At 48.8% G+C, this 14,881-nt stretch overlaps 1 protein-coding gene across 1 annotated transcript in view; it reads left to right on the top strand.

Annotated features, from left to right (window-relative positions):
• Nucleotides 1–4,560: 4,560 nt before the first annotated feature.
• The window catches only part of LOC124992544 (serotransferrin-like), a 33,633-nt gene continuing 23,312 nt past the window's right edge, over nucleotides 4,561–14,881 (top strand). The window contains exons 1-7 of the mRNA XM_047563437.1: nucleotides 4,561–4,716; nucleotides 6,903–7,075; nucleotides 10,714–10,822; nucleotides 11,728–11,904; nucleotides 12,578–12,710; nucleotides 13,570–13,625; nucleotides 14,125–14,303. Coding sequence (XP_047419393.1) covers nucleotides 4,674–4,716; nucleotides 6,903–7,075; nucleotides 10,714–10,822; nucleotides 11,728–11,904; nucleotides 12,578–12,710; nucleotides 13,570–13,625; nucleotides 14,125–14,303 — 870 coding nt within the window. The 5' untranslated portion in view covers nucleotides 4,561–4,673. The remainder of the gene's footprint in view (nucleotides 4,717–6,902; nucleotides 7,076–10,713; nucleotides 10,823–11,727; nucleotides 11,905–12,577; nucleotides 12,711–13,569; nucleotides 13,626–14,124; nucleotides 14,304–14,881) is intronic.

The following is a 14,881-nucleotide window of genomic DNA, read 5'->3' as shown; positions in this document are numbered from 1 at the left end:
ATCTTGCCATCTGTGTTTATAAAACTTATTTTTATGTATGTCTTGCTGTCTTTGGTGATTTTTCTATTCAGAGTATACCTACTACATACTAGTCAGAGACTGTTGCTACTTTTCTGTTCCCTGGAAGAATGTATGTAAGACTGATGTCATTCTTTCTTCTTAAACGATAGAATTTATTCTGCCTGGCAACAAAGTACTATTTTTCATGAGAATGGTATTTTTATGCTTTCTGTTATGAAAAGGATGAAAACCTTGAGATTCTTCCATTGTCCAAGAACTTCTGAGGGGTAGGACAGACAGAGAGGAGGCGGAGAGAGAAAAGAGTGTCATGTCATTTAAAAATGGCTGCTGTTTTCCTAAGAGGCCCCTGTCCTGGTTCCCACCTATCTCCACATACTTCCCCTGACCCAGTGGTCCTACTGGCTTTATGAGCATTGGTTCTCAAGCTCCGCATGATGACCCAGACCCAGAATTTCAGAAAAGGCTCTTGTGTCAGGCAGAGGACCCTGGGGGAGGGGGGGACAGTTTGAAGCAGACAGAGGTTCTTTGTTTGCTCTGCTTCTGTGTAAATTGGGCAACATTTGTAAACAGCAAATATTGGTTCAGAGGCCCACTGCCTTCCTGCCCACCCCCTCCTTGGCAGCGTCCCCAACTCCCCTGCACGTACACATGAGTTCAGCTATTTCTGTAAGAGGGCCCACCCTCTGATTGGAATGGAAGGGTTTTATTTCATCCGTGTGGGTCATGCTCAGATTGGTTCAGAACTGGAAGTCCCTTTAGCTCCTCTCTCAATCTTTCTCCATTTCCTTCTCTTTCTTTCTCACATGCCTCCCTCCCTCTCTTCCTTTTCAGTTCTCTCTAAATAAAGAGAAGGTCAATATCAAGAAGGGAGCTGTGTTCTGGGGAAGGGTGGGATTAGGAGATTTAAATTCTGGTCCCAGAGCTCTGTGAACAAGCATCCATGTCTTTTCTTACAATACCCATGTCTGAAAAACAAGGGTACTGATTTCCTCTTGTTGGGATCTCAGTTAAAATCTCAAGATCTTGCCCCAGAATGGGGCATGCGGGGTTGTGGGGAGGCGGGTGGCTAAACACATATTTTCTCCCAGCTGAGCACAATACAGTGAGCCCTGTTTCAGGTTCTGCAGTCTGGCACCCAAAACTCCCCCAAACGACCTACTCCTCTGATGGAAGAAGCTGGGGGCCATGTATCTGGAGAGATGGCCAGGGTGGCAGTCCACATCTGTCCCTCTCTAAGTGTAACCCCACATGAACCCTCCCTTGGCCTCCTTATGCTCTGGCTTACTGGAGAAGCAGTGCTTCTGGAGGCTGGGTCCACCCTAGACCCCACTGCCTGATTTTGCATTCTGGCTTTGCAGCTGACCTTTGAAACAAGGCATTATTCTCTCTGGTCTTCAGTTTCTGTCTCATCTAGAAGATGGAAATTCTAAGCCCCCAATGTCAGAGGGCTGTGGTAAGCACTCAGCAAGTCTCAGCCATCATTAAGCTGCACAAGAGGGACGATGAGTGTCCAGACTCCAGAAAATCTCTGGTATAGAATTAAACACATAAGTAAGGGCACAGGTACAAGTGTCATGGGCCACCAAGGACATGGAGTACTGTGTGGTTAACCTCCTACCTCCACACCTCACTACAGACATATACAGGCCTGGCACCCCATGCAACCAGAGTTGCACACACATGCCCACCCCCAAAGCTGGCCTTGCCCCTGCCTGCCCCTCTAAAGAATGGCAGACGTAGGACTCTGCTGCTGCCCTGATCTTGCATAAGAACGAAGGCTCTGTACCAAGTGTGTACAAGGCTCTGTAGACAATGTGGCCACTCCTGGTCCCCAAGACTCACAGGAGTTTCTTCCACATCCCATGAGGCTGGGCACACTCTTCCCAGCACCTGTCTTGGATTTGGACGCAGAAGGTCCCCCTGAGGGCACGACCTGGGGTTGTCTGGTCTGGAGAGGGTTCAGCCTGGTCAGAGGCTGCTGCCTGCTGAGAAGCCCTGCTAGGCTGTGAGTCTGTGGCTGCAGGAGTGAGCGTAGGAGAGATTCTTGGTGGGGTGGGGCATTATTGTACATCTGCCTATCCACGCCCTACACTGAGCTTTCCTGAGTTTGTGGCATGAGCTCAGCATTTGAAAACTCTACCGTCTGCTTCCTGGCAGACCCTGCAAGCTCACTGCTGGGCCGAGTCAATGCCTTGGCTGAATATATACATGCTGTTCTGCCGGGTGCCCTCCCAGTGAAGCCTGCCCTGGATTCCTGCTGGCCTTTATGTCCCTGCCCTAGGGTCTCTCCATGATCCAGACTATCCTCCAGGGTGGAATGCAGAAGGCAGCGGGAATATGGCCCTCCTGCCAAGACTCTTATTTTCCCATGGCTCAAGATCAAGGGGCGCATGAAAGAAGCAGGGAGCAGGAAGACAAGGCAACAGTGGCCTCTCTTCCTCATTAGTGAGGAAAGCCCCTGCTAAAGTAATGGTCTCTAAAGTGGGGTGCATGTAATCCCTTTCTATAGGAGACAATCTATGGGGATGTGGGAGAACATAAACTAACTTCCACTTATATTTATTATTTCAAAAGATTAACAAAACGTCATTCATTCATATTTAATGTGTGGATTGGCCTTGGATCCACAGTTGGGTCAGTAGGTCTGTCAGCAGCATGTCATGTGGAAACTTTGAGATGTCCTGAGAGAAGATGGAGATCATTCACAAAGGGATGGTCCAGAGAAGCCGGTACTGGATGACTGTGGCACCCTGACTCCTGACTCCGACACTGTCTCTCTCTCTCTCTCTCTCTCTCTCTTTTTTTTTTTTTTTTTGGTACTGGTGATTTAACCCAGGGGTGCTTACACTGAGCTACATCCCCAGCCCTTTTTATATTTTTAATTTGAGACAGGGTCTTGCTAAGTTGCTGAGGGTCTCACTTAAGTTGCAGAGACTGCCCTTGAACTTGCAGTCCTCCTGACTGAGCCTCATGCATCGCTGGGATTACAGGCATGTGCCACTGAGCCTGGATGCTTTGGGCACTTTTCATTTGTTTGTTCCCATGTGTTTTGATTTGCATGCGCCCAGTTAAATAGATATACAGGTTAGAAAATGTGACTTTAACTCTCCAACCCTCACAAAACACACAAGTGCCTTAAAAAGATTTCTGCAAAGAAACTGTAACTAGAAGATAATTCTGATAACACAGTCATAAGTGAACAAAACCAAAATGGCCAAATAGGCAAGTCAAGTAGGCCTGGTATATGTTCTTTTTCAGCTAAAATATAAGGCAGAATCCATAATTATCTGATTGGATTGGATAAGAATAACTTTTGAAAATCCTAAAATTATCTTGATGACTCTGAAATCTGGATTTACACTTTGACTAAGGAACTTTGACCTTTCTCTAAATAATGCCCGGGATACTGTTTACTGTATATAAAGCAGCATAGGCAGAGGGAATTTTTAAAATGAGTGTGTTCATCTTTATCCCATTGTTTTATAAATTTCTATTCTTTGGGCCTGGCATGGTGGTACACACCTGTAATTCCAGCAACTTGGGAGGCTGAGGCAGAAGGATCAGAAGTTTGAGGTCAGCCTCAGCAACTGAAGAGAGACCCTCAGCAACTTAGCAAGACTCTGCCTAAAAAGAAAAAAAGAAAGAAAGAAAGAAAGAAAAAAGAAAGAAAAATTCTATTTTTGTTCAAGACTGAAATGTACAGGAGTTTGAGTTAAAATACATATGCAGAAAGCAACTAACTCAATAAAATTTTTTGTGTGATAAAGATGTGCAATTAAAGCAGTGTAACGATTACTTAGCAGGAGAGGGTCTGGAGTTGTCCTGAGGCTTTAAGGGGTGGCCACGTCTTCCCTGGGCTGCTCTCTTGGAGCTAACATGGAACTTCTTTGGGATTCTTAACGCCTTGACCACATTCCTGGAAGCTTCTTATGAGAGGGGGTTTGTTTCCCTCCTGACTGTCTCTAGCCCGAGGTGCACCACAGGAAGCTCGAGGGCGGGGAGTTTTCCAGGCTGGGAGTTGGAGCTCAACCTGAGCTGAGCTGCGTCACAAGGTTGGGCCTTTGGGAACCCAGGCGCAGGATTTCCAGGAACACCTGCTGAGAAGCAAAGGGTGGTGAGGTCTTCCCTCGCCTCTGAGCCCAGCTTTCTTTTAGATTCCCTATAGGAAGGGCTTTGCCTGCCGTTCCCAGGTTCTCGACGGGGGACTAGGGTCGTGCCTTTCCCTCTGCAGGCCAGAGTCCCCATCTATGCACGGAGCTGATGGGACTGGAGGCACGCACCAGCGCTGGCAGCCCTGGATTTTGGAGCAGAGCCATCCCCAGCCCCAGCCCGCTGAAGTCGCGCTCCTGGCACAGAGCGAGCGACTCTAACAAAGAGTGGATTTTACTTTAGTTCCCTTCCAAACAGCAATTTTTTTTTTTTTTTTTTTTTTTTTGTGCGGGTTTGTCCCCGAGCTTAGGAAATGAGGTGATCATCAGAGTGAAAAAGAAAGGGGGATGGGTGAAGAGTGATTGGGCAACCAGCTGCGTAAACATGGGAGGTCAAAGATTGCGTCCGGATGGCCCCCGCTGGGGATAAAGCGGCCCCGGGGGCAGAGAAGCCGCGCAGAAGCGGGTTGGTCTGTGCTCACCGCTTCTTGCCGCGCCGGAAGGATGAGGCTCGCCGTGGGCGCCCTGCTGGCCTGCGCCGTCCTGGGTGAGTGTGGGCGCCGGAGGATCAGTCTCCACCCGAGGCATCCTTTGCACCCTTAGGGTGCCTTCCTGTTCCTCCTTTCTGCCACACCCTCTACCTCCATCAGTCCCAGGAGTAGCCCTCTGATGGCCCCTGCTTGAGCCTCTGGCCACCTTTCACGGTGCTCAATGCCTCTTCTCTCTTTATCCAGTAAATCGAATATAATAAATTAGGACATTTCTAAGCACTATTTATCCAAGCCCTTTTCTGCTGTCTCTTGCCAAGTCCAAACTCCTCGGCAGGGAATTCAGACTTCCCCTGGATCTCTCATTGTCCCCTCCATAGTCTGATGTCCCATGGGTGCTCTTGACGTTGTTGATACCCTACTAAGGAGGCAGGGCCATCACAGGGTTCAGAGGATGCAATTGGAAACCAGAATTCCTGGGTCCCCGTCCTGGACAGGCTCCTCACCTGTGAGAGGGGCAATCATAACACCTGCTTGGGAGGGTCATGCTGGGATACCAAGCTTGGTGGAGGATGCCACAGGCACATACCCTGCAAAAGGGTCTGTGACAATGACTTCCCCTAATCCAAGGTTGTTGGGCCCCCTTCCTATATGAACCTCTCCCACGCATGCATTTCTTTTTCTTTTGGGGGTACTGGGGATTGAACAGGGGTGCTTAACCACTGAGCCACATCCCCAGCCCTTTTTATTTTATTTTATTTAGAGACAGGGTCTCACTGAGTTGCTTATTAGCACCTTGCTATTGCTGAGGCTGGCTTTGAGCTTGTGATTCTCCTGCCTCAGCCTCCTAAGTCACTGGGATTACTGCACCTGGCTTGCCACCCTCTCATTTGTCACACAGTTGGAGGCTTCCACATGGAGTCTCTGGAAACTATCAATTCCTCATGGGGGTGTGCGAGGTCATGGGTGACTGAGGACGGAGTCTTCCTCCCTGTAGAAGTTGGGAAGAGGCTCTGGAGAGGTGGTTCGGGGCGAGCCTGCCATTGTCTGTGATGCCTCCTGTGAATTCCCAGGGGCCGAGGTGGAGCAAGGCAGGGAGGTTGGGGTGGTCATTCCCTCCAGGATCCTTTCTCATCATCCCGGAGAACTGTTGGCCGTGCTCTGTGTCTTGTGGATCTTCCTGAGTCTTCAAGTCAGCCTAGCTGTGTTGACCCACAGGGGTGGACAAGAGTGAGGACTCGGGGGCGGGAGCCAAAGTTCATGGATAGGCACATCTCTCAGGCACATGGATTTTAAGAGCTCTAGGTATGGCTGGAGTCAACTCGCTTTCTAAATGGCAATCAAAAAGAGAGAAGAAAATTGGAGAAGTTTTCAGTGGAAAAAGGAAAGACTGCTGAATAGATGGAGTTTCTAGTTATATCTAAAAAGGATGGCAGACACCGAGCTTGGTGGTGCACACCTGTAATCCCAGTCGCTCGGGAGGCTGAGGCAGGAGGATTGCAAGTTCAAAGCCAGTCTCAGCAATAGCAAGGTGCTAAACAACTCAGTGAGCAACTCAGTGTCTCTAAAAAAATACAAAATAGGGCTGGGGATGTGGCTCAGTGCCCCTGAGTTCAATCCCCAGTACCCACTCTACCCAGGCAAAAAGGAAGTCAGACGAGCGTCACAGGCAAATTCATGATCTTTCACACATCTACTTGCAACTACTGACCAAGAAGTGTCCAACTAATTAAGAATCTTGTCTTCTCTGTGCCCTGAGAAGTGGCCCAAGAGTCTGGAGACCTGGCTTCCAGGCCTGACTTGGCGGCTAACAAGTAGGTTGGCATTAGACAAAAAAGCATCGTTCTTTGAGTCCAGTTCCCTCATTTCTGAAAGATGGTGATTTCTCCCCACTGGCCTCCCAGAGTTGTACTGAGCCCAGGGGCGGAGGTGGCTAAAACGCTTTGTGCACACTGAGGTGTGTCACTGACGGCCGGGGGGAGCGAAGGAGGCAAGAAGATCACAGCAGCAGACCACCATGTGCCAGCATCTCTCTGGGCAGCAAAGAGTGGGCAGCAGGAACCTGGGAGGCCACTGGGGTCCCACTCAGAAAGCAGGGGAGCCTGTTCCCTGCAGTGTTCATGGATAGGAGGGAGATGAGGACAGGTCAGAGGACATGTGGCCCTCAAGGCCTTTCAAAGAGTGATGCTACCTCTCCCCTGGCACAGGAAGTGGGTCCCTTATCCGTCTGGCTTCTCCCCCCTAGGGCTATGTCTGGCTGTCCCTGAGAAAACTGTAAGATGGTGTGCTGTGTCAGATCATGAGGCCAACAAATGTGTCAGTTTCCGTGACAACATGAAAAAAGTCCTTCCAGCAGATGGTCTCCGCGTCGCTTGCGTGAAGAAAACGTCCTACCTGGATTGCATCAAAGCCATTGCGGTAAGTCCCTGCGGCCTAAAAGAGAGTAGACATTTTGGCAATGCACACTTTTTCTTTCTCTGGTCATTTTGGAACAGTTCTTTACTCACAGGTGGGAGGCTGATTTGTGGGGGCAGTCAACCCCCATTACTAAATCACTTCAAAAATAGAAGTAGGAGAGGTCATCTTTAGACATAGTTACCTAAAAATCAAAAGCCAATGTGCTCTGGAAGGTGGCTTTTTGAGGTACAAAGGTCTGTGAATTCGAGGAAGAAATAAGAATGTGTACTGTCATGATAATTATATAACTCACTTGAAAGCTATTGTTCCTTGGTGGTACAGGGAATTGAACTAGGGGCCGTGGTCCTACCACTGAGCTCCATGCCCAGCCCTGGAAGTTCTTGATACATTCTTGGGAAGAAAAGGAGGGATGCACACAGGGAGGAAGAATAGTAGATTGCAGATGAAGCCTGATTCCCTCGAGGGCTACAAAAATACTCTTCAATCCTTCAGTATAGCCCCTGTGCAACCAAACGCGTCAGACCTTGTGCTAGGTCATGGGCTGCAGAGATGAACTCAGCACACATGGTCCTTACCCTCAGGAGCTCACCCCCTAGTCGGGAGAGAAGAAAAATGAGTAAACAACTCATTTCAAAATGTGGGACATACAAGGAAGGGAAAGAGTAGTGTTTGGACAGAGACTCACAGAGAAACCTGCTTCGGCCCGAGTGGTCGGGGACAGTCTCTTTGAGAGGGAAGCAATGAAGCTGAGACCCTGCATAAAATATACCAGGCTGTGTCTACCCAGCATGGAGGCTTCTACCCTCTCACAGAGACAGGGAGTCAGATGCCCTATCCTTGCTGATGGTTATATTTCAAAGGAATGCTCAGATCCTTGAAAGAGATCTTCTGAGTTGCAGGATATACCTATGCACAGTTGTAAGCCTTTTCGACTAATTGCTCTTAGAAGGGGGTGGGGTCAGGTGTGTTAGTGAGAAGACACGTGAACATTCCTGCAGTGTGCATTCTCTCAGGCGGGCGTGAAGAGGGCTAGGATGGTCCTAAGGACATGGCCTTGTGCTTCTAGAAGCCATGCTGGAGTATGGTCAAGCTTTCTGGTGCAGGGCTTTGGATGGGCTTGTCACACGCAGAAAGTTCTCTAGTTCTCTGAGCAAAGCGAGCGAGAAGAGACAGGTGGAAGGGAAGCAGTGGAAGAGGCAGACTAAGCCAGGTGGAAATCAGAGCTGGTTTAAAGTGTTGGCCTGCTGTGTCTTTGCTGCTCCTACATCAGTACTTTCCTGATCGCTTTGCCCTGGTCACCTGGCTTCCCTCCAGCTCACTCACTGTGACTCCCCTTCTTCTGGGTTTGGTTATCTGGACTGTGAAGTCAGGCTTGATTTTTATTCTTGTCCCTCCTGCTGGTCCAGGTTCCCCTGGGAATCACTGCTGCTCTTGTGCCGGAGCTCCTGTTTTAGGCCTGGGCTCCTGGCTTCCAGGGCCTCTGAGGCTCCGGGGACTCCTGCCCAGGGTTTTGGTGTTCTGGCCAAGATTGTCCAGGTTCCTGACCACTCTCTCCAACCCCATGGCACTGGGAAAAGCTGTTGCTTATTTGGAATTCACTTTGATTCAGTGGCATGAGGAGGGTGGGATGGGGAAATTACCTACAGGTTTAAACAGCCACAAAGAGCTTTGTATCCAGAGTCTAGTTGTGTGGAACACAAGGGTCCATTGTTTCTCCTAATTGTTTATGACACTGAAGACAGAGAGTATTGACTATTTAAAATTTTTGATGTGTCTTATCGTATTAAAGATACACTTTTATCAGGTTGGAAGTATAGCTCAGTGATAGAGAGCTTGCCTAGCTCCGGTGCCCAGCACCGTGAACACATGTGCATGCCCGCATGCACACACACAGATATATTTTTACAACCCAACTGTCCGTAAGTGGGAGAACAGATAGTTAAAATATGTGTGTATTTGTGTGTGTGTGTGTGTGTGTGTGTGTGTGTGTATACACACAATGAATGTTTTCGGCCTTAAAAATAGATGAAATTCTGATACATGCTGCAGTGTGGATGAACAGTGAAATCATGTGAAGTAAGCCAGAAACAAAAGAACAAATACTGCTTGATTCAAGTTACATGAAGTGCCTACAATAGTCAAACTCAGAAAGACAGGAAGTGGGATAATAGTCCCAGAGATGGGGGCTGAGGGGAGATAGGAAATACTGTTTCATAGGCACAGGGTCGGTCTGAGAAGATGAAAAAGTAGCGGTGATAAACAGCAATGTGAATGTGCCTAATGCCACTAAAATGCATACTTAAAATGGTTGAAATGGTGAATTTTATGTTGTATACATTTTATTGTAATAAAACAATGAAAAATCCAACTTAAACATTTTCAGCCAGAAAAAGATATTATTTGGCTTATGGCAATTCTATTTTACTTAGAAATACTTTGTCTTGCTACTAACCTATAACATGGCAAAGATCAAGTAACTATAGTTTTTGCTGTATAATTTAATCAATAGAAACTGTAAAGAATAGCAAGGGATTCTGGAAAAATCATTTTGATTAAAAATATCTGAAGCAGAAAAAGGGGTGAAAATATGTTTTAAGGGTATATAAAACATGGTCTGACTCACTTTAAAAATTCAAGAAAAAAGAAAAGAAACTACAGATCTAGTAGGAAGGCAGATATAAAATTTCAAGTGACTTATTGATTTAAAGATGAGGATTCATTGAAGCACAAAGTAAACAAACAAAATCCCTGAAGAAACAGTGTAATGATAAGAAATAAATCCTGGCTGCTTGAACTCAAATCTCAGCTGCATGACTTACTATCTATGTGGCCTGGGAAAGTGACTTAACCTTTGTGAGCCTCAGATTTCTTATTTGTAAAATGGAGCTGAGATGGACAGGAGAACTTCTAGGTGTCAGAATAGACAGGTATTCCAAAAATAAACAAAAATAGAAGTAATGATTGAGATTTTTATCAGTTAGTATAACCATGCAGCTAAATCCAAAGATAGTACTCAAACCCTGAAGGAAAGTCTCCTAAAGTTTTATGGACCCAGGACAGGAAGGAAAAGTATTGAGCACTGAGTCAGGCTGGAGACAAGTGTCTTCAAGTTTTCCATCCCTCCCTTGGTGGAGGTCCTCAATAAGGCACCTGAGAAAGACCTCACAGAAGTCTCAAGATACAGGTCTCTCTGAATGAAGGCCACTACTGGGATGGAGCATGGCCATCCACAGGGTCCTGAGCTCTTTACTATAATGCCCTTCAGAAACTTCAATGCACTGCTGTGCCCACGTCTGGGATGGAGAGGGCAGATTTCCCCCACCAGGCCTGCCAGGTTAACCCTTTGCAATTACCCAGGGTAAAGTCACATAGGAGCTGGATACCTCATCAGGGAAAAGAGGAAAATAATCCATTCCTTCCTCTATGAGAAGGAAAAGGAATATAGCAGCCAAGTGCTCTTTTGAGGGAGATGGAATTGGTCACAGCTAGCAGTGTCGTGTGTGGTCTGGCTGGGTTGAGGGTTGTCCTGGCGCTAGGCCTGTGGACCCCACTAGTCACTCCCTACTTGTCCGGGTTTAGGTGGGCCTTCCTTTGAAAGTGAGCACTTCATCATCAAGGTCTGGCATGTTCTCTTTCAGGCAAATGAAGCAGACGCTGTAACACTGGATGCGGGTTTGGTGTATGAGGCAGGCCTGACTCCCAACAACTTGAAGCCTGTGGCAGCAGAATTCTATGGGACACAAGATAGTAAGTTCATTCTCCTTGGGCCTCGAGGAGGGAGTTTGTGGCCCTCATCTCTTGGTAGACAATGAGTCTTCTATTTCACAGGCACGTATTGGATATTAGACACCAAAAACTGTTCATTTGGGGGGGAACAAGAGCCCTGTCAGTCACCACAAGCACAAAGCATACCCTCTGTGGGCTTTGGACTGGTTGAGGGCTAGTGTACCTGATCTTGACCCCCCCAGGTCAAGCATGGATTCACTGGATAAACAGAAGGCTGGGTGTAGCTTGGTCTGAGGGTCACTGGGAGCTAGCAATATGTCCAGAGTCCCTGGAGGTCCTCTGGAACTACAGGTGCAATATGTTCACCACCCTCCGCCCCCGTCTGAGGGGCCGGGGATTCGAACCTCCGTCCTTGTGCATGCTAGGCGAGCGCTCTCCAAAACGAGCTGTTTCTTCAGCTCCTACAGGTGCAATATGCATGGCAGAGCCCACTCTGGAACATGCTCTGAGACCTTAACAGCCCAGAAAGTCTTTTGAGATCAACCTGACAATCCATGCCTGTGCCAGGGGACAGGAAATACATTGAGAGAGGTGGGGAGTGTGAGCCTTTGTTCCCACAGCTTCGGTTCCCTGGTGGCCTTGGATTGGTAGATGTAGGCAAAAACACTATAGGGCCAGGGTAGGCAAAGCATTTGGGACACTTACTGCTGGCCCCTGTGTTTGCCTGGAGTGCTATTACAAATATACCTTCTGTCTTTTCTTTCTCCTGCAAGTCTAGGAAACTTTCCCTGATGCCCCCTTCCTTGCTGACCAACCCAACACAAAGGACCTCTGGGTTCCCCTTCCCTCCTCAAGAGCCCAGGGGACATGAGCAGTGTTTCTCTGTGCCAGGTTAACGGTTTTTCATTCATGCTATCCCTCTGCAGACCCACAAACTTTCTATTATGCTGTCGCCCTGGTGAAGAAGGGCAGTGGCTTCCAGCTGAACCAGCTCCAAGGCAAGAAGTCCTGCCACACAGGCCTGGGCAGGTCTGCTGGGTGGAACATCCCCATAGGCTTTCTTTATTGTGACTTACCAGAGCCTCGTAAGCCTCTTGAGAAAGGTAAGCTGACTTCTGTACCCTAGATGCCCACATAGGCCACTCAGGGGTGGGTCACACAGTTATGATCAGCTGGATATGTGGGATGAACTCCAGGTTGGAAGGGGAGGTTAACCTTGAACCTGACAGGTCTCCTGCACCAGCTGCAGACCTTGGGAGGTGGCAGCTGAGCCTTTTCTACTCTGAACTCCCAACATCCCAGCAGAGGGTTGGGGAAGAAAGGGTCCTCAGAGGGGTTAGCCTGGGCCACAGGGCTGGGTCCTCTTGTTTAATTCCCTAGAGTTACTGTCTGTGATGATGTGTGTCCCATTCTGCTGGAGGTTGCGCTGGTGGCTGTCTGCTGGCCAGGAGGTTGGCCTGCACCATCTGGACAGTTCTCCCACTTCTAGTGCATGGGTCCCAGAGGAAGCTCTTGGAACTGATCCAGCCTATGACAGGGCAGGGAAGGGGCACAGGCCTGTTTCCTTGGTTGGGTGGTGGCAGGACAGGGGCTAACTTGTTCCGTTTGAAAACCCTGGATCCTGACAAGTTAACACAAGTTAAGGCTGAGCTGGGACTGGGTTCGCTGGTTTTATTTTAATCCCTCTTTGTTTCCTAATGAGATCAGGCTGGGAGACATCACTGGCTGTGGCCAGCCTGGCTTATGCCTTGTGATCTATTTCTCTGTGTTGAGCAGCAGTGGCCAGTTTCTTCTCCGGCAGCTGTGTCCCCTGTGCAGATGGATCATCCTTCCCTCAACTGTGTCAGCTGTGTCCAGGGTGTGGCTGCTCCTCTGCTCAACCATACTTCGGCTACTCAGGCGCCTTCAAGTGAGTGAGACTGACTGCTGCCCCCTGCTGGCCAAAGCACCAGATGTCCTCAGAGTTCTTTGCTGGCCCAAAGTGGAGCCCTGCTTGCCTGCAGGGCTATTAAGAAGTCCTCATCCACCACAGTGAGACAGTGGCACCCCTGGGACTCCAGAGGCCAGACCAGCCCATTTCCCTGATGATCAATCCCCTCTTTAGGGGTCCTTGCTTTCTCCTTAGAACTCAGCTGGGGATATAGCTCAGTCGGTAGAGTGCTTGCCTTGCAAGCACAAGGCCCTGGGTTCGATCCCCAGCACCCCCCCCCCCCAAAAAAAAATTACCTTCCTTAGAACTCAGAAACCTGGCTAATGTTTCCTCCTGCTGGACTGAGCAGAGTCTGAAAGGACAGGCAGGTCCCTAGTGACAGACAGGCCCATCATTCAGTGACAGACCCTCTGCTTTCTATCACAGCCGTGTAATAGGCTCCAAGCACTTGCCTCTCTTGCCTCCCCTTAATTTCCCCATTCAGAAGCTCATGTGGCTGGTTTCTTGCTTCCTGTTTTTGCCTTGGCTAAAGTTTTATCCTCAAGAGAAGGCAGAAACACCAGAGTTCAAGAAATATTTTTTACATTAAAATATCTTCAATTTGTTCTTGTTACTTTGGAACACAAGGTTAGAGTCGTCTCATCTCATGGGAATCTGTCCCCTCACATCCCACTGATATCCTGAATGTCAGCACCCCATGGTGCTGCCTCAGCTGTGGAGGCTGCTTAGAGGCTTCTCCCAGACTCTATTTTCATTTGAGGGCTGGACAGTGTGATCAGACCCTGCAGGAAACCAAGAGTGTCTTGCGAGAGGGTCCTAATGTGTTTCTTTCACACAGGTGTCTGAAGGAAGATGCTGGGGAGGTGGCCTTTGTCAAGCACTTGACTATATTTGGTAAGTGATGAAAGAAGACTCTGGTAATTCCTCTCTAAGTAGTGAGTATTATTTTCCCCTGCCCCTTTTCCATGTTCAGTTGGTAGACAGGCACATACAGTGTTTCTCTTCGATCATTGCATGAGTTTCTTCCTGTGCAAAAGTAAGTACCTTTGGGTTCCCCATCTGGAATCTTGGGCCTCTTTGCATTATTCAGCCTCTTCACACAATGAATTTGCCTCTGGGGCAGTATAGCCTTAGCTAAGGATTGGGAGCTAGTCAGGCTGACCTTGACCTGTCAGTCATCCTGATGAGATCAGACTCATGGGAAGTGGTGCTGTTTTGCTACACTGGACATCAGAAACCTCCAGGCCTTCATCTGGCTTCAGAGTCATTGTCCTGCATGTTCCATGGTCCTCAGGGATCACTCCAGGCCTCTCAGGGATTGCAAGGGTGGGGAGGGGGCACCACAGCTCATGGTTCCACCAGCAGGTGGCTCATCTGGACTTTCCCTCCACAGAGAACCTGGAACAGAAGGCTGACAGGGACCAGTATGAGCTGCTCTGCCCAGACAACACCCGGAAGTCTGTGGATGAATATGAGACTTGCTACTTGGCCCGGGTTCCTTCTCATGCTGTCGTGGCTCGAAGTGTGGGTGGCAAGGAGGATCTGATCTGGGAGCTTCTCAGCCAGGCTCAGGTATCCCCACCCACCACCCTCCCGCCTGCTTAGAGCTCTCTGCTTGGATTTGGGAATTTCCCTCCTTGCCTTCCATTTACTCTAGAAGTCCTTATGTGCTCAGGACACGGTGGGAACACTGTCACACATAACTTCTCCAGAAGCCCCCAGCTGGGACTCCTCACAGAGCAGCAGGGAAACTCCTTTGGTATTACCATCCACCACCCTTTGCCTTTTTGACTAGTGACATCCAGGCCTTCAAGGGCCAGGGCAAACACCATCTCTTCCATGAAGACTCCTGTGACCCTCCTTCTGTAAACAACCTCTCTCCCAATGTCTGACACCCTGACTGTAGCAGAAGCTGCCCGCACTGCTCGTTTTGCTCCTTTAGAGAGGTGGTGTGCAAGGCTAAGCCAACTTCCTCTCCTTCAGCCCTCACATCTGACCATTGAGAGTTCATACGGTGCCAGCCTCTGGATGAGAGGCGTTTCTTGTTCTCAGTGGCCCTCTCTCAACCATTCAGGAAGACAGGCCTGAAACCCACTCTAGGAAACAGTGTGGTGTGGTCCTAAGAAGGCAGTGAGCGGGGAAGGTGCTGA

This window comes from Sciurus carolinensis, chromosome 9, assembly GCF_902686445.1.
Source record: "Sciurus carolinensis chromosome 9, mSciCar1.2, whole genome shotgun sequence".
Taxonomy (NCBI): domain Eukaryota; kingdom Metazoa; phylum Chordata; class Mammalia; order Rodentia; family Sciuridae; genus Sciurus; species Sciurus carolinensis.
The sequence above is the reverse complement of the archived record's forward strand: the minus strand, read 5'-3'. Positions and strand labels throughout refer to the sequence as shown.